The sequence below is a fragment of the Hemitrygon akajei genome, chromosome 8, assembly GCF_048418815.1.
Source record: "Hemitrygon akajei chromosome 8, sHemAka1.3, whole genome shotgun sequence".
In the NCBI taxonomy this organism is placed as follows: Eukaryota; Metazoa; Chordata; class Chondrichthyes; order Myliobatiformes; family Dasyatidae; genus Hemitrygon; species Hemitrygon akajei.
This window is the reverse complement of record NC_133131.1, coordinates 174,442,840-174,465,544: the sequence shown is the minus strand read 5'-3', so window position 1 is coordinate 174,465,544 and position 22,705 is coordinate 174,442,840. Positions and strand designations below refer to the sequence as shown.

The 22,705-nt window shown below is 48.6% G+C and overlaps 1 protein-coding gene across 3 annotated transcripts in view; it reads left to right on the top strand.

The window, feature by feature from the left end:
* The window catches only part of LOC140732456 (NFX1-type zinc finger-containing protein 1-like), a 62,327-nt gene extending 39,622 nt beyond the window's left edge, over positions 1-22,705 (top strand). For 2 of the 3 annotated variants that reach the window (XM_073055131.1, XM_073055132.1), the window contains exons 9-15: positions 1,814-1,928; positions 3,972-4,094; positions 7,555-7,709; positions 11,268-11,410; positions 13,547-13,657; positions 20,128-20,199; positions 22,244-22,705. In XM_073055131.1, the coding sequence (XP_072911232.1) occupies positions 1,814-1,928; positions 3,972-4,094; positions 7,555-7,709; positions 11,268-11,410; positions 13,547-13,657; positions 20,128-20,172 (692 nt within the window). In that variant the 3' untranslated portion in view covers positions 20,173-20,199; positions 22,244-22,705. The remainder of the gene's footprint in view (positions 1-1,813; positions 1,929-3,971; positions 4,095-7,554; positions 7,710-11,267; positions 11,411-13,546; positions 13,658-20,127; positions 20,200-22,243) is intronic. The other variant, XM_073055134.1, reaches the window with a different exon arrangement.

The following is a 22,705-nucleotide window of genomic DNA, read 5'->3' as shown; positions in this document are numbered from 1 at the left end:
TGCAGAATTTTGAGTTGCAATGCTTTAGTTCTATTATAAACTGAAATCTTCTTTGCATTATCACAGATGTCTTCCCATGTTTCAGCTGTAATTTCCACTCCCAGCTCTTCCTCCCAGATCCTTCCCAGCTGCTCAGCCTCTCCACAAGAACATTCCCTCAGGATGCTGTAAAAAGTACGGATGGAGACTTCACCCTTAGAACAAAACACCCTCTTTTCTATGTCAGAACTACAGAAATCAGTTAACAATGATGTTTTTTTCTGTATATAATCTCTTATCTGAAAGAAACGAAAAAGATCCTTGTTGGGTATGTTAAATTTCTGTACTTTTTGACTAAAAGACATCATCGTTCCTTCATCAAACAAATCTCCTAGATGGAAAATACTTAGAAATCCAAAGTTTAAATCCAGAATCCATTATGCCAGGCTGAAAATCTGGACTGCCGGTTATTGGAGTGAAGGGTGATATTTTTGCTGCGTTGCCCTCAATTTGTCGCACCGCCCTCCAAGCCCTGACTGTATTAATTGTTATTGGATTGCGACAATATTCCTTAACTAATTTCATCTTGTTGAAGAAACGCAAATTAATAAGAGGGCATTTTGCTTGTGAAGCTTCAATGTCTAGCCAAATTGAGGAGGGGTCCCTGCAAACCCAGTCAACCACATAAGATAAAAAGGAACTGAATTGATATTTTTTGATGTCTGGAAAATCCAGACCCCCGAGACTACTGGGAAGCTGTAACTTAGACATTTTAATACAGGGTCATTTTTTTTGTTCCAGATGAAAGGAACAAACCAGCCATTTAATTTTTTTTTCAGTATTTGTTGGGTAAAAATGACTAGAATCATTCGTATTGGGCAGAGCAGACGAGGAAGAATGTTCATTTTGAGCAAGGATATTCGGCCTAGCCAAAAAATGGGAAGAGTGCTCCGTCGCTCAAGATCCTGTTTGATTTTGTCAAATAACTGTGTAAAGTTAGCTTTGAACAATTGATCAAACGTAGGTGTGATAAATATACCTAAGTAAACAAAACCTGTCTGCGACCATTTAAAGGGGAAAACACCCTGAGTGTCAGGTACCTGCTGCAGATTCCCCAGAGGCATAGCCTCTGATTTAGTAAAGTTGACTTTATAACCTGAAAAGGTGCTAAATGAATTGATGCATTGTTTAAGGTGGTGCACTGATATAGCAGGGTTTGATAAGAAAATTAGAATATCATCCGCATACAATGTAATTTTATGTGACTTTAGTCCTATGTCTGGAGCAGTTATTTTGGGGTCTCGCTGAGTAGCCTCAGCCAATGGCTCGATCACTAGTGGTGATAAAGGGCAGCCCTGCTGGCTACCCCTCAGAATACCAAAATTATCCGACCTAATACCATTAGTGAGAATCGCAGCCAAAGGGTCATTATAAAGAACTTTCACCCGCCTAATAAAATTATTGCCCAAACCAAGAGGGGGACTTCTTTTTAAAAAAAACACCCAGACCCAGTCATTCACCCTTTCCCCCCTCATCAGGCAGAAGATACGCACCTCGAGGCTTGAGGACAGCCTCTATCCAGCTGTTATGAGACTATTGATCTGTCTCCTGGTATAATGAGATGTACTCCTGGCCTCCCAATCTACCTTATTATGGTCTTGCACCTTACTGTTTACCTGCACTGCTCTTTCTCTGTAGCCGTGACACTTCCTTCTGCATTCTGATACTGTTTTACCTGATTGCGCCGTGTACTGATCTGGTCTGCATGAACAGCATGCAAAATGAGCTTCTCACAACGATGAACCAATCGCAGCCTTTCCCTCTCCCACTGCAGCTAACTTCGACTTTGCGGCCTCTGATGAAGAGGAGGGAGAGTGGGAGCCGCCTCCGTGCAGTGCAGAGCAGTGGGCCAGCGAGAAGTTTGCCTGCATCATCGACGCCAACACAAGGTACGGTGCCCGTGGCTCATGGAGGCTGCTCGCAACGTAGCGAAATGTCTCTGGGGTACACCAGCTTCGAACCGGTGTCCTGTCTGTGTTCAGCTCCCAGTGCCTGAAGTTTCTTAATGGGCAAGTAGGAGCCTAGAACAGTAGAATTTACAAACCTGCTGAGGACCCGAGATTTAGGGAAAGGTTGGATAGGTTGGGATTTTATTCCTTAGAGCGTAGAAGAATGAGGGAGATTCTCTAGGAGTATACAAAATTATCAGGGGTATAGATAGGGTAAATGCAAGCAGGCTTTTTCCACTGAGGTTGGATGAGACTAGAACTAGAGGTCATAGGTTAAGGGTAAAAGGTGAATTGTTTGAGGGGAACGTGAGGTGAAACTTCACTCAGAGGATGGTGATGTGTGGAACAGGCTGCCAGCGGAAATAATCGATGCTGGTTTGATTTTAACTTTGAAGAGAAATTTGGATGGGTATGTGGATAGGTGTGGTATGGAGGGTTCTGATCTGGGTGCAGGCCAATGGGATTAGGCAGGTTAGTAGTCTGGCTCTGATTAGATGGGCTGAAGGACTGTTTCTGTGCTGTATTGTTCTATGACTCTAGAATGGTATCGACCATTCTGTTCCCAGTGTTGTGCCAACCTAGATAAGCCTACTTCGATTGACCTCACCTGTTCCTCGATCCTCCTTTCATCCAGGTGTTAATTCTAAGATTTCTGCCCTCCAGTTATAGATCTCCCAATCCAGGGAATTGTCCTCACTGTTTCTAGAGGGTGAAGCAGAACATTACAGCACAGTACAGGGCTTTCAGCATGCAATGTTGTGCCAACCTTTTAACCTACTCCAAGATCAATCTACCCCTTCCTTCCCACATACTCCTCCCTTTTTCTATCACCCATGTGCCTATCTAAGAGTCTCTTAAACGTACCTAATGTATCTGCCTCTACCACCACCCTTGGTAGGGCAATGCACACACACCACTCTCACTGTGTGTAATTTTTAAAAAACTACACCTGACATCTTCCCTAACCTTTTCTGTGGGTGGGAGGAGCCGTCGGTGGGGAAGGGTGTGCGTGGTGCCCCACTGTGACTGGGGCTGGTCGGGAGGGGAGGGGCCGTCGGTGGGGAAGGGTGTGCGTGGTGCCCCACTGTGACTGGGGCTGGTCGGGAGGGGAGGGGCCGTCGGTGGGGAAGGGTGTGCGTGGTGCCCCACTGTGACTGGGGCTGGTCGGGAGGGGAGGAGCCGTCGGTGGGGAAGGGTGTGCGTGGTGCCCCACTGTGACTGGGGCTGGTCGGGAGGGGAGGGGCCGTCGATGGGGAAGGGTGTGCGTGGTGCCCCACTGTGACTGGGGCTGGTCGGGAGGGGAGGGGCCGTCGATGGGGAAGGGTGTGCATGGTGCCCCACTGGGGCTGGGGCTGGTCGGGAGGGGAGGGGCCGTCGGTGGGGAAGGGTGTGCGTGGTGCCCCACTGGGGCTGGTCGGGAGGGGAGGGGCCGTCGGTGGGGAAGGGTGTGCGTGGTGCCCCACTGTGACTGGGGCTGGTTGGGAGGGGAGGGGCCGTCGATGGGGAAGGGTGTGCGTGGTGCCCCACTGGGGCTGGTCGGGAGGGGAGGGGCCGTCGGTGGGGAAGGGTGTGCGTGGTGCCCCACTGGGGCTGGTCGGGAGGGGAGGGGCCGTCGGTGGGGAAGGGTGTGCGTGGTGCCCCACTGTGACTGGGGCTGATCGGGAGGGGAGGGGCCGTCGGTGGGGAAGGGTGTGCGTGGTGCCCCACTGGGGCTGGTCGGGAGGGGAGGGGCCGTCGGTGGGGAAGGGTGTGCGTGGTGCCCCACTGTGACTGGGGCTGGTCGGGAGGGGAGGGGCCGTCGGTGGGGAAGGGTGTGCGTGGTGCCCCACTGTGACTGGGGCTGGTCGGGAGGGGAGGGGCCGTCGGTGGGGAAGGGTGTGCGTGGTGCCCCACTGTGACTGGGGCTGGTCGGGAGGGGAGGGGCCGTCGGTGGGGAAGGGTGTGCGTGGTGCCCCACTGATCACCCCCTCTCCCGACCTGCAGGGACCAGCAGGAGTTGGCCATTCAAAGACACTTGACTGATCAGAGCATCATGAGCGCAGAGGAAGTGCAGAAGATCGAAAGCGTGTGGGATCTGTCCCTGGATCACCGCTGGCGCCTCTACAGGTACCTGCAACTGCAACTGGGAAAGCAGCCCTGTTGATGGGCTGAAGGGAAGATCTGTAGGAGTACTGATTTTAGATCCTCCCAAGATGTTGCCCAATTCTCCTTGCTCAGCATTTTCGCTATTGCTTTAGTGCACAGTGCAATCCCAGTTTCAAGCAGGCATATTAGCCCCTGATTGGCTAATTCATTGTGCAGTCGGCCAACAGTTCATCTGAAGAAACAGAATGCTGGATGAGCTCAATGGATCAGGCAGTTTGTGTGGAGGGAAATGGATAGGTGATGTTTCAGACTGAGACCCTGCTTCAGGGAGCGAAATGGATAGGTGATGTTTCAGACTGAGACCCTGCTTCAGGGAGCGAAATGGATAGGTGATGTTTCAGACTGAGTCCCTGCTTCAGGGAGGGAAATGGATAGGTGATGTTTCAGACTGAGACCCTGCTTCAGGGAGCGAAATGGATAGGTGATGTTTCAGACTGAGACCCTGCTTCAGGGAGGGAAATGGATAGGTGATGTTTCAGACTGAGACCCTGCTTCAGGGAGCGAAATGGATAGGTGATGTTTCAGACTGAGACCCTGCTTCAGGGAGGGAAATGGATAGGTGATGTTTCAGACTGAGACCCTGCTTCAGGGAGGGAAATGGATAGGTGATGTTTCAGACTGAGACCCTGCTTCAGGGAGGGAAATGGATAGGTGATGTTTCAGACTGAGACCTTGCTTCAGGGAGCGAAATGGATAGGTGATGTTTCAGACTGAGACCCTGCTTCAGGGAGGGAAATGGATAGGTGATGTTTCAGACTGAGACCCTGCTTCAGGGAGGGAAATGGATAGGTGATGTTTCAGACTGAGACCCTGCTTCAGGGAGCGAAATGGATAGGTGATGTTTCAGACTGAGACCCTGCTTCAGGACTGGGAGGTGGAAGCTATAATGAGGTGAGGGGTAAACAGGTGATGGGTGGATCCAGGTGAGGGGAGGCGATGGGCAGATAGAGGAGGGGAAAGTAGAGGCTGGCAGGTGATGGATGGAGGCAAGAGAGTGCTGCAAATGGTGGAATCTATAGGACGGGAGGTTGGACCAAGTGAGGGAGGTGAGAGTGGGTGCAGGTGGAGGAACAAAGAAACGGTGTGATAGGGGCTGGAGTGGGTGGAGGCAGAACTGGGTAGACCAGGAGGGGAGAGAGAGGGAGGACAGAGTGGGCAAGGGCGCCTGAAAATGGAGAACGCCATCAGGTTATGGATTAAAAATCAAAGATGAACTTTATTTGTTACGTACCATCAAAACGTGCAGTGAAATGTGCCACCTGCATCCAGTGCAGTCCGAGGATGCATTGGGCAGCCTGCCAGTGTTGCCATGTTTCCAGTGCCAACATAGCATGCCCACAACTCACTAACCCTAGCCGCTACGTCTTAGGAATGTGGGAGGAAACCAGAGCCCCCGGAGGAAACCCACGTGGTCACAGAGAAAATGTACAGACTCCCTGCAGACAGTGCCGGGAATTGAACCCCGCCCACTGCCACTGTAACCCGGCCCATCCCAGGCAGAATACAGGTGCCAGTCCTCCAGCTTGTGTTTAACCTCACCCTGGCATAGGAGGCGCTTGAGGACAGACAGGTCAGTATGTGAATGGAAAGAGGTGCGAAGACCATAACACTGGAGCACAGGTGCTTGGAAAATGGTCACCCGATCCACCCTACTTCCACTGACGTGGTCACAGTGAGGCCACTGATGGCCTGGGAATCTCTACCAGGCAGGATCAGAACGGTCACAGTCAGGTGTATTAAGTATTTATTCAGAGATGCAACAGGGAACAGGCTCTTCCAGCCAATAGGCCGCGGTGCCCGGCAACCACCGATTTAACTCTTACCTGATCACAGGACAACTTACAATGACCAATTAACCTACTAACTGGAATGCCTTGAATTGAATTGACTTTATTTCTTACATCCTTCATATACATGAGGAGTAAAGATCTTTACGTTACGTCTCTTTCTAAATGTGCAATTATAGAAATTTATAATAAATAGTATGTACAACAGGACAGTCAAGATAACATAGAAATACAATTGTATCAGCGTGAATTAATCAGTCTGATGGCCTGGTGAAAGAAGCTGTCCTGGCTTTTATGCTGCAGCTAAGGGAGGTACAGTTCCTATACCAGGCAGTGATTCGGCCAGTCAGGATGCGTTCGATCATGCCCCTGTAGAAAGTTCTTGGTATTTGGGGCCTCATACCGAACTTTAGACTATGATATCACTGACATATGTCATGAAACTTGTTGTTTTGTGGCAGCAGTACAGTCCTAAAAATTGCAATAAGAACTGTATTTAGAAGGATAAATTAGTGCAAAAAGAGAGCAAAGTAGTGAGGTAGCGTTCACGGGTTCAATGTCCATTCAGAAATCGGAAAGCAGAGGGAAAGAAGCTGTTCCTGAATCATTGAGTGTGTGTCTTCAGACTCCTGTACCTCCTCCCCGAAGGTAACAATGAAAGGAGGGCACGTCCTGGATAGTGAGTGTCCTTAATAATGGAAGCCACCTTTTGAGGCACTGCCTTTTGACAATGTGGAGGGAGTTTCACTCTGTGTCTGACCCCGGGAGTGTGTGATGGGACGGTGTGGAGGGAGTTTCACTGTGTGTCTGACCCCGGGAGTGTGTGATGGGACGGTGTGGAGGGAGTTTCACTGTGTGTCTGACCCCGGGAGTGTGTGATGGGATGGTGTGGAGGGAGTTTCACTCTGTGTCTGACCCTGGGAGTGCGTGATGGGACGGTGTGGAGGGAGTTTCACTCTGTGTCTGACCCTGGGACTGTGTGATGGGATGATGTGGAGGGAGTTTCACTGTGTCTGACCCCGGGAGTGTGTGATGGGACGGTGTGGAGGGAGTTTCACTCTGTGTCTGACCCTGGGAGTGTGTGATGGGACAGTGTGGAGGGAGTTTCACTCTGTGTCTGACCCCGGGAGTGTGTGATGGGACGGTGTGGAGGGGGTTTCACTCTGTGTCTGACCCCGGGAGTGTGTGACGGGAACATGTGGAGGGAGTTTCACTCTGTGTCTGACCCCGGGAGTGTGTGATGGGACGGTGTGGAGGGAGTTTCACTCTGTGTCTGACCCTGGGAGTGTGTGATGGGACGGTGTGGAGGGAGTTTCATTCTGTGTCTGACCCTGGGACTGTGTGATGGGATGGTGTGGAGGGAGTTTCACTCTGTGTGTAATCCCAGGAATGCTGAACGGGATGATGCAGAGGGAGTTTCACATTGTGTCTAACTCGGGGAGTGCATAATGGGGCAATTCTGGGGAAGCTGTGTACCGCCTCCACCCCTCACTGGGTGTGTGATAGGACATCCGAACAGATGCTGGAGCTGCCCTGAGTGAGTGAGGTCTAATACTCTAACTAACATGAGCACAAAGACTGTAACATCGTTCTTCCTGCGTGCTCACTGAGCTTGCTGTCTGTTATTTGTTCAGGAGATGGAGAACAGCCTACCAGGATAAACTGAATGCCTCCATGAATGACAACCTGGAGCTGTATGACAGTATGGCACAGGACCTCTCTGTACTGGACCTGGAGGAAACGGTGATGCTCTTGAGCGAGGTTGCAGTGCTTGGCATGACGGCTCTAGGTACAAGCAGACTGTAGACCTTAGACCATTACAGCAGAGTGCAGACCCTTCTGCCAAAAAGTGTGCAGCCCTTTGAACCTACTCAAAGATCAATCTTTAACACTTCCCTCCCTCATAGCCCTCCAGTTTTCTGTCATCCATACCTATCTTAAAGTCCCTTAAATGCCTCAGGAGTGTTTGCCTCGATGCCACCCTTGGCAGCGTGATCCAGCTCCAACCCTTGTGCAAAAACAGAAACAGCCTTTTCTGAAGGGCCCCCGATACTTCCCTCCAATCACCTTGAAATTATGTCCCATCGCATTAGCCATTTTTGCCCTGGGGACAAAGTCTCTGACTGTTCACTCGATCTGTGCCTCTTAACATCTTGTTACACCTCTATCCAACCTCCTTCACTGCAAAGAGAGAAACCCTCAGCCCATCCTCATAAGACATCCTCATACCCAGGTAAGTGTGAGGTGGTTCATTTTGGTAGGTCAAATACGATGGCAGAATATAGTATTAATGGTAAGACTCTTGGCAGTGTGGAGGATCAGAGGGATCTTGGGGTCCGAGTCCATAGGATGCTCAAAGCAGCTGCACAGGTTGACTCTGTGGTTAAGAAAGCGTTTGGTGTGTTGGCCTTCATCAATTGTGGAATTGAATTTAGGAGCCGAGAGGTAATGTTGCAGCTATATAGGACCCTGGTCAGATCCCACTTGGAGTACTGTGCTCAGTTCGGGTTGCCTCACTACTGGAAGGATGTGGAAACCATAGAAAGGGTGCAGAGGAGCATTACAAGGATGTTGCCTGGATTGGGGAGCATGCCTTATGAGAACAGGTTGAGTGAACTCGGCCTTTTCTCCTTGGAGCGAGGGATGATGAGAGGTGACCTGATAGAGGTGTACAAGATGATGAGAGGCATTGACTGTGTGGATAGTCAGAGGCTTTTTCCATAAGGCTGAAATGGCTAGTATGAGAGGACACAGGTTTAATGTGCTGGGGAGTAGGTACAGAGGAGATGTCAGGGGTAAGTTTTTTACGCAGAGAGTGGTGAGTGTGTGGAATGGGCTGCTGGCAACGAGTGTGGAGGCGGATACGATAGGGTCTTTTAAGAGACTTTTAGATAGGTACACGGAGCTTAGTAAAGTAGAGGGCTATGGGTAAGCCTAGTAATTTCTAAGGTAGGGACGTGTTCGGCACAACGTCGTGGGCCGAAGGGCCTGTATTGTGCTGTAGGTTTACTATATTTCTATGGCCTCTAATCCAGGCAGCATCCCGGTGAATCTCCTCTGCACCCAGAGCAAAATTAGACCATTTGGCCCATCGAGTCTGCTCCAACATTTAATTGTGGCTGATCCTTTTTTTTCCACCTCAGCCCAACTCCCCGGCCTCCTCCCAGAAACCTTTGATGCCATGTCCAATCAAGAACCTATCAAACTCGGCCTTGAATAAACCCGACAACCTGGCCTCCACAGCTGCAAATTCACCACCCTCTGGGTAAAGAAATTTCTCTGCACCTCTGTTTTAAATGGATGCCCCCCTATCCTGAGGCTGTGCCTTCTTGCTGTAGACTCTCCTACAATAGGAAATATCCTTTCCACATCTACTCTGTTAAGGCCTTTCAACATTCGAAAGGTTTCAATGAGATCCCCCCTCATCCTTCTGAGTTCCAGCAAGTACAAGCCCAGAACTATCAAATGTTCCTTATATGATAGCCCTTAAATTCCCAGAATCATCTTTCTGAACCCTCTCCAATGCCAGCACATCTTTTCTAAGATGAGGAGCCCAGACTATTCATAATACCCAATACACAATACCCAAGTCTCAGCACCACTTCCCTGCTCTGTATTTAAGACCTCTTGAAATGAATGTTAACGTGGCATTTGCCTTCCTTACCACTGTCTCAACCTGCAAGTTAACCTTTAGAACCATAGAACATTACAGCACAGAAACAGGCCTTTTGGCCCTTCTTGGCTGTGCTGAACCATTTTTCTGCCTAGTCCCACTGACCTGCAGCTGGGCCATATCCCTCCAAACCCCATAGATACCCTTATAGAACAAGGGTGTTCTGCACAAGGACTCTCAAGTCCCTTTGCATCTCAGATTCTTGGATTTTCTCCCCATTTGGAAAATAGCCTGCACATTTATTTCTACTACCAAAATGCATGGCCCATGCATTTTCCAACATTGTATTTCATTTGCCACTTTCTTGCCCATTCTCCTAATCTGTCTAAGTCCTTCTTCAGCCTTCCTGTTTCCTCAACACTACCTGCTCCTCCACCAATCTTTGTATCATCTGCAAACTTGGCAACAAAGCCATCTATTCCATCATCTAAATCATTGATATACAGCATAAAAAGAAGCAGTCGCAACACTGACCCTTGCAGAACACCACTAGTCACTGTCGGCCAACCAGAAAAGGATCCTTTTATTCTCACCTGCTGCCTCCTACCAATCAGTCAATGCTCTAAACATGTCAATAACTGTCCTGTAATACCATGGGCTCTTAACTTGGTAAGCAACCTCATGTGTGGCACCTTGTCAAGGGCCTTCTGAAAGTCCAAATATACAACATCCATTGCATCCCCTTTATCTATCCTACTTGTAATCTCCTCAAAAAATTCTAGCAGAGATAGCACAGGAAATTTTGTATGACTGTTTTCAAACACAAGGCAGTTCAAAGTACTTTACATAGAATAAGGTATAAAAGTCAAACATCAAATTTCAGACAATATATACGAGAATAAAATCACACAAAAATACAGTAGATATGATAAATGGAATGATTCTAACTAAAAGCCACAGTGAAAAGTTTTAAGGCTGGATTTAAGAGCTTAACTGGGGGCAGACTTGCGATCCTCTGGAAGGTTATTCCAGACATGTGGAGAATGGTAACTAAAAACTGCTTCACCATGTTTAGTTTTGACGCTGGGGACAGTAAGCAGAACCTCCCCAGGCGACCTGAGAGATGGGGAAGGCTCATAATGCAGCAAGAGCTGGGAGGTGTGTTTTAGCCCGAGACCATTCAGATAAACCAGTAGTAATATTTTACAGTCAGTCCTCTGATGGACAGGAAGCCAGTTAGCGATCTGAGAACTGGAGTGGTGTGTTCTACTTTCTTGGTCTTTGTGAGGACTCTGGCAGCAGCGTTCTGAATGAGGGATTTTTCAGAGACCTGTGAAAACACCATTACAGTCGTCAAGCCAATTAAAAATAAATGCACGAACGAGTTCTTCTGAGACATTAGCTCTTTAGCTCTCACTATATTTTCAAGATGGTACTAAGCTGACTTTGTAATTATCTTAATGTGGCAGTTAAAATTAACAAATGGGCCAATTAACAGGAATCCAGTGTATTTATTCTGTTTTTTATTTTTGCTTTTTATTATTATATTTTTATGCTAATTGTGTAGTTTTTAATGCTGTGTCGGATCCAGGGTAACAACCATTTGGTTCTCCTTTAAACTCGTGTACTGAAGAACGAGGATGAATAATCTTGAATCTTTAATTTTGAAACTTTTGATTTGAATACACTCTGAGTGTGTGGAAGAAATAAATCCATACCCCTTCTGTGCCACAGGTACGGCGAGACACAGGACCCTGCTGCAGCATATTAAGCCGCGCATTGTGATCTTCGATGAAGTGTCCAAGGTTCTGGAGGCCCAAGTAGTGACCACCCTCACTCCAGCCTGCCAACACCTCATTATGATTGGTGATCGACAGGTAATGGTGTTGGGGACGATTGGAATCTGGGATAGCATGGGTCTGCCAAGGGGGTAAAGAGTGATGGGGGCTGAGATGTGGAGCATTCTACTGGAAAACAGGATGGATTCGAAGGACTGAACACTGTTCACTGCTAGAACTGGAGAGGCTCCCCGTGTGAGGCTTGTTGGTGTGTCAGAGGGGGGAGAGCGTGGAGAATTTTGTATTGGGGGATAGACTTGGGATTAGGGTACCAAGAGCCATAGAGACATGGACCCCAAGATCCCTCTGTTCCTCCACACTGGTTAGAATCCTGCCATTAACCCTGTAAACTGCTTTCAAATTTGACCTTCCAAAGTGAATCACTTCACACTTACCTGGGTTGAACTCCATCTGTCATTTCTCATCCCGGCTCTGCATCCTGTCAATGGCCCGTAGTAAGCTACGACGACCTTCTACATTAGCCACACCGCTAGCTTTCATGTCATCTGAAAATTATTGGAAAGTTGGTGCGATGTTATTACTGCTCGGGTTGTCAAGAGTTCAATCCCGGATTCCTCCACAAGGAGTCCTCCGTACATCCTATCTGTGGGATGTGTGGGTTTTCCTCTGGTGCTGCAGTTCCCTCCAAAGACATACTGGGGAGGTTAGATGGTCCCGTGATTAGGTTAGGGTTAATCGGTGTTCTGGGGTTGCTGGGGAGTGGAGGTGCAGCTCGAAGAGCCAGAAGTGCCTAATTTGTGTTGTTTTATGAAATAAACGCCCCGTAACTCAATGGCTTGACTAATGAAAGCCAACATGCCACATGCTGCCTTCACCTATTTAACCTCATAGCTTGGGCCAAACTCCCGTAGTTTGTGGAAGGGCACTCCTAAGCTTGTCACAGAGGACAGTGGAACAGTCCATTAAGACTGAGAGTCACCCCTGGGAAGCCGGCTACACTAAGGTGGGACAGGGCAGTGGACGAGGTGGCGGTCCCAAAGTTGGTGTCCCACTCATTTCTGCTGCTTCCATTCACTGGAGTTTGGAAGCACGGGGTGAATCTCATTGAAGCCTTTTGAATATTGAAAGGCCTAAAGGTGCAGAGGACGTTCTGAGTAGTATGGGAGAGTCTAGGACCAAAGGGCAGAGCCTCAGAATAGTGGGACATCCATTTAGAACAAGGATGAGGGGGAATTTCTTTAACCTGAAGGTGTTGAATCTGTGGAATTCATTACCACAGGTGGCTGTGGAGGCCAAGTCACTGGAAGAATTTCAGATAGAGGTTGATGGGTTCTGGATTAGTATAGAAAAGGCAGGAGAATGGGTTTGAGGTGGAAAATAAATCAGTCACGATCAAATGGCAGAGCAGACTCAATAGTCTAATTATGCTCCTATGTTTTATGGTCTTCTGGTCTTGCCCAACAAGCAGTTTCAAACTCCTGGGAGCGCACGTCACACACAACCTCTCATGGTCCCAGAACAAAGTCAGGAAAGCTCACCAACACCCCTACTTTCTGAGGAGGCTGAAGAGAGCTGGATGATGCACATCTGTACTCACATCATTCCACAGATTTGCAGTGGAGGGCATCCTAACAAACTGCATCACTGCTTGGTATGGAAACTGCACTGGAGTGGGCAGGAAGGCTCTGTAGCGGGTTTGTAAAATGGCCCAACACATCACTGGCACCGGCCTACCCACCATCAAGGACATGTATACCGAAAGGTGCTGGAACAGGGTCAATACCATCACGAAGGATCCCACCCACCTTGCTCATGGACTATCTATCTCACTCCCATCAGGGAGGAGGCTACGTAGCATCCACACCAGGACCACCAGACTCAAAAACAGTTACTTTCCCCGAGCAGTAAGGCTGTTCAACACCTCCACCCACTAACCCACCCCTCCACACCCCCAACCACCACCACTTTATCATTTCCTGTCAGTCACCTTAAGTACAGACACTCCTGTGCCTAGTGTCACTTTATGGACATACAATCAGCCTATGTAAATAAGCTATCTTGTGTACTTAACTGAGTTTTTTTTAAAAATCGTGTTTTTTATCTTATTGTGTTTTCTTGTTCCATGCTGCATTAGATCCAGAGTAACAATTATTTTGTTATGCTGTGTACTTGTGTTCTGGAAATGACATTAATTAACCTTGAATCATCTTATAGCTGAAACCAAAGGTGGTGGATTATGAGAACGCAACCAAGATGGGTCTGAATGTCTCGTTGTTTGAGAGGATGATCGGAAACCAGATTCCCTCTGTGCAGCTGGTTGAGCAGGTACGAGCAGTGGGCAGGCTTCCCCGGTGAGGTGGGGGTGGAGGTGGAGGATGGTGGGTTTGAAAGGTTTGAGGGAGCTGCACCTGACTCCAGTATCGGGGGAGATTCCTCGTCCGCTGCCTGTATCAGTGGCAGCATTGACTAGAAATGTACAAAAGATGACAAATAGTGCAAAGTAAAAATACTGAGAACATGAGTTGTAAAAATCCTTGGAAGTGAGTCTATGGGAATCAGTTTCGGAGTAGTTACCTACTCTGGTTCAAGAGCCTGATGGCTGTAGGGTAATGACTGTTTCTGAACCCGGTGGTGTGAGTCCTGAGACTCCTGCACCTCTTGCCCAATGGCAGCAGCAAGAAGAGAGTTTGGCCTTTTATGGTGGGAGGTCTTGTGTCTGCGCTCCTTGTCAGGGTGCTCATTGGTGGGAAGATGAAGGAGGTGCTTGGCACACTTACCTTTGTCAGACAGGGAAGTGGGTACTGGAGTTGGGACGTCGTGCTACCATTCTAGTACTCAGACGGTGGAGTATTGTGTACAGTTCTGCTCACCTTCATATGGGAAGGATGATACTAAGATGGAAAAAAATTCAAATGGATGTTCCCAGGACTGGAAGGTTTGAGATTGGACAGTCAGTGAAGGAGGCTGAGGGGCGACCCGATAGAGATTTATAAAATTGAGATGGGCACAGATAAGGTGGATGGTCACAATCTTTTCTCCAGGGTTGAAACTGAAATGCACAAGGTGAGAGAGGACAGATTTAAAAAGCACCTGAAGGGTAACATTTTCACCCTCAGTGTGGTCGGTGCGTGGAACAAAGACTAGATTAGATTAGTTTAATTTGTTACAGATGCTGTACATCAAAACATATGGTGAAATGTGTTGTTCATGTCAGAGACCAGCACAGTCTGCGGACCTGCTGTGGCCTGTCACAAACATAGCATGCCCACAGCTTACTAACCCTAAGGCATACGCCTTTGGAATGTGGAAGGAATCACCCTTGGTCACGGGGAAAATATACAAACTCCTTACAGACAGCGGCGGGAATTGAACCCTGATCGCGATTGCTGGTGCTGTGAAGTGCTACACTAACTGCTATGGAACAGTGCTGCCCCGAGATGCTGGTTGAGGCATTTCAAAGACAACAGGTAAGTGCATAGGGTATAGGCAAATGGGCCAAGCTTGGGTATCCTGGAGCGGAGGACTTTAGTTCTGAGGAGATAGAGACTGGACAGGCAGGGCTTGTTTTCCACAGAGAAGAGGCTGTGTGGCGATGTAGAGAAATTTAGGACGTTGGCCTAGATTACAGCAGGACATTGACAGCCCGAGAACCAGCAGATAGAATTCAACCTGGAAAAGCGTGAAGGAATTCATTTTGAAAGGTCGAATTTAAAGGCAGAATACAGGGTTAATGGCAGGATTCTTAGCAGTGTGGGAGAACAAAGGGATCTTTGGGTTCAATAGGTACATTTAATGTCAGAGAAATGTATACAATATACATCCTGAAATTCTTTTTTCTTTGCAAACATCCATGAAAATGGAGGAGTGCCCAAAGAATGAATGACAGTTAAATGTTAGAATCCCCAAATCCCCCCTCCCCCCTCCCATGCACAAGCAGCAGCAAAGCAATGACAACAACAATTATCCCAGTATTCTTCTTACCAGCTAAGAAGAATAATGTGAGCTGCCTTAATGACTATTGCCTGGTAACACTCACATCGACAGTGATGAAATGCTTTGAGAGGTTGGTCGTGATGAGACTGAACTCCTGCCTCAGCAAGGACCTGGACCCATTGCATTTTGCTTATCGCCACAATAGGTCAATGGCAGATGCAATCTCAATGGCTCTCCACGTGACTTTAGACCACCTAGACAACACAAACACCAACGTCAAGATGCTGTTCATCGACTATAGCTCAGCATTTAATACCATCATTCCCACATTCCTGATTGAGAAGTTGCAGAACCTCGGCCTCTGTACCTCCTTCTGCAATTGGATCCTCGACTTCTTAACTGGAAGACCACAATCTGTGCGGATTGGTGATAACATATCCTCCTAGCTTACAATCAACTCTGGTGCACCTTGGGAATGTGCTTAGCCCACTGCTCTACTTTCTATATACACATGACTGTGTGGCTAGGCATAGCCCAAATACCATCTGTAAATTTGTTGATGATAGAACTATTGTTGGTATAATCTCAGGTGGTGACGAGAGGGCGTACAGGAGTGAGATATGTCAGCTAGTGGAGTGGTGGCACATCAGCAACGTAGCACTCAACGTCAGTAAGACAAAAGAGCTGATTGTGGACTTCAGGAAGGGTAGGTCGAAGACTCAAAAGTGGAGAGAGTGAGCAGTTTCAGGTTCCCGGGTGTCAAGATCTCCGAGGACACACGTGCACACACAACCCAGGCTGTGCTCTCTTCACAAGCAAGAAAATCTGCAGGTGATGGAAATCCAAAGCGACTCACAAAATGTTGGAGGAACTCAGCAGGCCAGGTTCCACCTGCCTCCCCCATCGGGGGGCCATAAAGCTCTCCACATCCTTCTGGATACCTCCATCCCTCCAGCGAGGCTGCAAAGTTCTCCGCTTCTTTCTGGACACCAGACCCAATCATCTTCCCTCCGGCACCACTCTCCTCCATCTAGATAGATAGATAGATACTTTATTCATCCCCATGGGGATATTCAACTTTTTTTCCAATGTCCCATACACTTGTTGTAGCAAAACTAATTACATACAATACTTAACTCAGTAAAAAATATGATATGCATCTAAATCACTATCTCAAAAAGCATTAATAATAGCTTTTAAAAAGTTCTTAAGTCCTGGCGGTAGAATTGTAAAGCCTAATGGCATTGGGGAGTATTGACCTCTTCATCCTGTCTGAGGAGCATTGTATCGATAGTAACCTGTCGCTGAAACTGCTTCTCTGTCTCTGGATGGTGCTATGTAGAGGATGTTCAGAGTTATCCATAATTGACCGTAGCCTACTCAGCGCCCTTCGCTCAGCTACCAATGTTAAACTCTCCAGTACTTTGCCCACGACAGAGCCCGCCTTCCTTACCAGCTTATTAAGACGTGAGGCATCCCTCTTCTTAATGCTTCCTCCCCAACACGCCACCACAAAGAAGAGGGCGCTCTCCACAACTGACCTATAGAACATCTTCAGCATCTCACTACAGACATTGAATGACGCCAACCTTCTTAGGAAGTACAGTCGACTCTGTGCCTTCCTGCACAAGGCATCTGTGTTGGCAGTCCAGTCTAGCTTCTCGTCTAACTGTACTCCCAGATACTTGTAGGTCTTAACCTGCTCCACACATTCTCCATTAATGATCACTGGCTCCATATGAGGCCTAGATCTCCTAAAGTCCACCACCATCTCCTTGGTCTTGGAACTTGTCCTCACTGTCACTAACTTCTCTTTTGGCTCCTCCTACTTCCTTCAAACAGAAGATGTCACCATGGGCACTCGTGTGGGTCCCAGCTATGCCTGCCTTTTTGTTGGATATGTGGAACAGTCTATGTTCCAAGCCTACACCGGTATCACTCTCCCACTTTTCCATCGCTACATCAACAATTGCTTTAGTGCTGCTTCCTGCACCCATGCTGAGCTCATCAACTTCATTGACTTTGCCTCCAACTTCCACCCTGCCCTCAAGTTTACCTGGTCCATTTCCGACACTTCTTTCTCTGTCTTTATCTCTAGAGACAGTCTTTCTATAGATATCTTCTATAAACCCACTGATTCACACAGCTAACTGGACTATACCTCTTCCCATCCTGTCACTTGTACCATCCCATTCTCTCAATTCCTCTGTCTCTGCTCTATCTGCTCTCAGAATGAGGCCTTTCATTCCAGAGCTAATGAGAAGTCCTCCTCCTTCAAAGAAAGGGGTTTTCCTTCCTCCACCATCAACCACATCTCTTCCATTATGCTTACGTCTGCCCTCACCCCACGAGGGGTAGGGTTCCTCTTGTCCTCACCTACCACCCCATCAGACTCTGCATCCAGTACATAATTCTCCGAAACTTCCAACTTCTGCCACCTCCAACAGGATCCCACCAAGCACAGCTTTCCCACCCCCCACTTTCTGTTTTCCACAGGGATCGTTCCCTAAATGACTTTCTTGTCCATTCAAGCCTCCCCACTCGATCCTGGTACTTGTAAGAGCGACACCTGCTCCTACACCACCTCCCTCACTACCATTCAGCATCCCAAACAGTCCTTCCAGGTGAGGCGACACTGCACCTGTTAGTCTTTTGGGGTCTTCTAGTCCTCCTGGTATGGCCTCCTGTATATTAGTGAGATCTAATGTATTGGAGACCACTTTGCTCTGCAGCTAAACTCCATCTGCCAAAGTAAGTGGGTTCTCCTGGTGGCCACCAATTTTGACTCTACTGCCATTCCCATTCCGACATGTCAGTCCACGGTCTTCTCCACTGCCACGATGAGGCCACACTCAGGTTGGAGAAGCAGCACCTTATTTTTCATCTGGGTAGCCTCCAACCTGATAGCATGAACATCGATTTCTTGAACTTCCAGTAATTGCCTCTCCTCCCACTTCACCATTCCCCATTCCTGCTTCCTTCTCTCACCTTTTCTTCTTACCTGCCCATCCCCTCCCTCTGGTACTCCTCCTCTTCCTCCTCCTTCTTTCTTCCACGGCCTTCTGTCCTCTCCTATCAAAATCACCTTCTCCAGCCCTGTATCTCTTCCTCCAATCAACTTCCCAGCTCTTTATCTACACCCCCCCCCCCCAGTTTCACCTTCACCTACCACATTGTACCTCTTCCTCCCCTCCTCCCAGCTTTTTACTCTGACTGCTCATCTTTTTATCCAGTCCTGATGAAGGCTCTTGCCCAGAAACATCGACTGTTTACATAGATGCTGTCTGGCCCGCTGAGTTCCCCCAGCATATTGTGTGTACGTCACCAGGAAGGAGGCACAGGAGTCTCAGGGCCCAAGCTGCCAGGCTCAGGAACAGTTATTACAGCTCAACCATCAGGCTCCTGAGCCAGAGGGGATAACTTCACTCGCCCCATCACTGAACTGATTCCACATCTTGTGGACTCACTTTCAAGGATTCTCCATCACGTGTTCTTGATATTTATTGCTTGCTTGCTTATTATTATTTGTATCTGCACAGTTTGTTGCCCTTTGCACATTGGTTTTTCGTCCATCTTTTCATTGATTCTATTGTACTTACTGTGAGTGCCCACAAGAAAACAGATCTCAGGGTTGTATGTGATGACATGTATGTACTTTGCTCTAAGTGAGAGATTTCTTGATCAGGATGAGGCATCCAGCAGCCCTGGGAGGACCCCAAAGAGGGGGTAGGCAGTCAGCTCGGGTGGAACCTCCAGGGTCATTATGCAAACCTGTGAACAGTGACCCTGTCCTGGCCCAAGAATAGTTTGATATGGCATTCTCCACTGACCCACTCTCTGTGCACTGGGCGACCAGAAATCGGGAATGTGGGGCTGAAACGGAGCTGGATGTGAGGAGCAGCCCCCTTCAGTCACGCGCGGGTGGGCTGTAACCTCTCACACTCAGCCTGTGTGTGTGGGCTCACATGGACTCCTGCTGAATACAGAAGCAGCTGGTGGACTGGTATTCTGCAATACATCGCTTTGTGCAACACCCTCCACAGCAGGTCTCTAGTGTAAAGGGGAGGACTCCCGTGGTCTGGTGCTGTCTAACAGCTTAGAACAACATTATGCTGACCTTTTAATATGATCCAAGATCAATCTAACCCTTCCCTCCATTTTTCTATCATCCATGTGACTAAGAGTGTCGTAAATGTCTCTGATGTATCTGCCTTTACCACAAGTCTGGCAGGGCGTTCCGTGCAGCTACCACTCTGTGTGTTTAAAAAAAGAGGAAAAAACTACCTCTGACATCTGCCCCCTATGCTTTCCTCCGCTCCAAACACCTTAACATCATCCCCCTGGTATTAGCCATGATTAAGCCATTGGCCTGACCAGAAATTTTCTTAAACATTTCAAACCAGCAACAAAGAGCAGGAACTATCTCCTGATCCTGTGGCCTCTTTCCCTCCTCCTTCCCTTCCTCCCATGACCCACTTTCTCTTATCAGATTCCTTCTCCAGCCCTTTACCTATACCTCAGCTGCTTAATCATTTCCATAGATACCGCCTGAATTGCCAAGTTCCTCAGGCGTTTTGCGTGTTGATGCACCATCAATAACTCTCGGAGACGTGAGGCGAGATATAGGCTTTTATTGGCTGGAAGAAAGCACAAGCAGCAAATGACCACCACACAACATCCTGGAGACTGAGGCCGGGGCTGTGTCTCCAATCGCCTTTATACCGGGGTCTGTGGGAGGAACCACAGGAGCAGTCAGCGGGGGGGCGTGTCCAGACAGGTATATGTAGTTCACCACACGTGTGTTGCCCATGACCCTGTAAACTGTTCGGATTAAATTTCTCTGTATGTTGAACCTTTTCTAGCAGCAAATGCAGACCGAGATCTCCCAGGTGCCCACTGGCCTGTGATCCGCTACGAGGATTGAGGAGGTCAGGGTAAGTGGAGACGTTATTCTTATTAGTTTAGTACACCAGAAGATGGCATGACTGTCCAACCACGCAGAATCGGAATTAGGTTTATAATAGGCACGAGGTTCTGCAGATGCTGGATCCAGAGCAATGGACAAAATACCGGAGGAGCTCAGCAAGTCAGACAGTACCCGTGAATATAGTTTAATTTACTGTTGTATTTGGCACAGGTATTTCCCTTATTCCCATTCTGCCCCCGGAATGCTGACCAGAACCTTGTCCCTGCTCTCCTGGTGCTGCAAATCTCCCGTTGTGGACTCCTGCAGCCAAATCAAGGCTGCAACCCTGGTCGGCTCGGCCCCACCATCCGCTCGTTCCCGACACAGCCCAGCTGGGCAGTCGATTGTCAAAGCCATTGGCCATGTCCGCAGGGGTGAGGTTCACGCCGGTGCGCGGCAGTGGGGAGGGGGAGGTGGGCTGCCCTGCCTGGTGCTTTCTGGGGCTGCTCACAGGGGGCACAGTGGCAGGGGTTCCCACGAGGGTGTGAGCACGGGGGACGGAACTAGGGAACAGTTTGGAGGGAGTGGAGAAAGCAGGGGCATGGGGGTGGGCCAGGGAACACGGCAATGAGGCACAGGCACTGGCTTCTGTGCACCTGGTGCTGCCTGTACGTGAACTGGGGTGGGGGAGGGGGCAAGGAGTGTAGCCAGCCCTGCTCCTGACCCCCTAACGGACCAGTGTGAATTACATGACTCCTTGAAATAACTGTTGCAGAGAGACAGGGAGGCAAAGAAGGTGTTTGGCACCTTGGTCTTCAGGGTACTGAGTACAGCATGTTGTGTTGCAGTTTAGTTCCCCCTGCTGTAGGAACGGTGCCTTTAGACCGGACAGAGGGCAGAGATCCACAAGGATGTTGAGGGTGCTGGGATCTTATTCAGCAGAGTGCAAGTTGATCTTGGGTGTAAATGGACACAGTCTGTTTCCCAGGCTCGGAGGATCAAGAACCAGAGGGCAGAAATTTAACAGGAACTAAACAGGGGAGAATTTAACAGGGGAACTTTTCCGCTTAGAGGGCGGTTAATTGTGGAAGGAGTTGCCAGAGGAAGTGGTTGAGGCAGGTACATTTGCAGGTACGAGGACAGTTACAAGATTCTGGGAATGAAAGGGTCAGTGTGTGAGGAATGTTTGATGGCTCTGGCCCATACCTGCTGGAGTTTAGAAGAATGAGAGAGGATCTCATTGAATATTGAAAGGCCTATATAGAGTGGACTTAGAAAGGATGTTTCCAGTCATGGGGGAGTCAAAGTAGGTGGGCATCCATTATTTCTTTAGCCAGAGAGTGGTGAACCTGTGGAATTCGTTGACACAGACGGCTGTGGAGGCCGAGTCACTGGGTGTATTTAAAGAGGAGGTTGTCAGGTCCCTGATTGGTCAGGGTGTCAAAGGCTACGGGGAGAATGCAAGAGAATGGGGTTGTGAGAGACAGCCCGTGTAGAAAAAGTTGCTCCTTGTTAACCACCTCCCACCTCACCTTAGAACTGTGCCCTCCAGTTCTGCACCCCTCCTCCCCGGGGGGTGGTGGGGGTTGTAAAACAATGACAACCTGCAGTCTGTCAGGAAAGGTAGAGGAGGCTTGACCCAAAAGCAGAGCAGTGGAGACGATTCAGCGGTGAGTGATAGCGTCAATAATAGATCGCAAAACAACAAGCCACAGGAGGCCACGGAACGAGAGAGAACAGGAACTAAACACGACAGGGAACAAGGTAAACTTTACACAGAGAGAGTGACGCTAGGTCAAACCCTGGAGCCAGCTGGTTCGATGAGTGAACGAGGACTGTGGATGAGAACTGGGGTTAAATAGGCTGCTGGTGACGAGTCTGGAGTGAGCGGCAGGCGAATCCTATTAGCCGGGTGGAGACTGGGAGGTGTCCATGAGGGCGGGCCCTTGTATTTTTATAACCATCTATAGAGTCATCCCTCAGCCTCCCTCACTCTAGGGAAAACAGTTCTAGCCTGTCAAGCCTCTCCTCCCCAGTCCACATAATTTTTATTTTTTTTGCACCCTATACAGTTTAGATATGTCGCTTCGCTGGGAGCTTCCACTGCATTGTGTTCTGTGCTTTCAATCTCTCCAACTCTCTTCTCTCGGAAGATTCAGAAGACGATCGGACGCTGATACTGAAGTTTACAGGGGCGTTGTGCCTTGCTCAGTTACCGCTCTGCACTCCTTCCTTATCAACGGCCGGTGATCTCATCCCCACTGTGGACGGGGTCCATTTTTTTTCCTGAATATACAAGTATACTTTATTCATTGTACAGGAAATACAATCAGTAGATGTTTTTATGTTCTGCGTCCTTCATCTCCATACTCAGAATCAGGTTTAATATCACCGGCTCAGGTTCTGGAGCTTTGCAGCAGCGGTACATTGCGATACATGGTAATAAAAACCATTGATTAAGGAATAGTGTGTGTAGATGTAGATAATGAAGTAAGTAGTGCAAATGAGGGGCAGAAAATAGCGAGGCAGTGTTC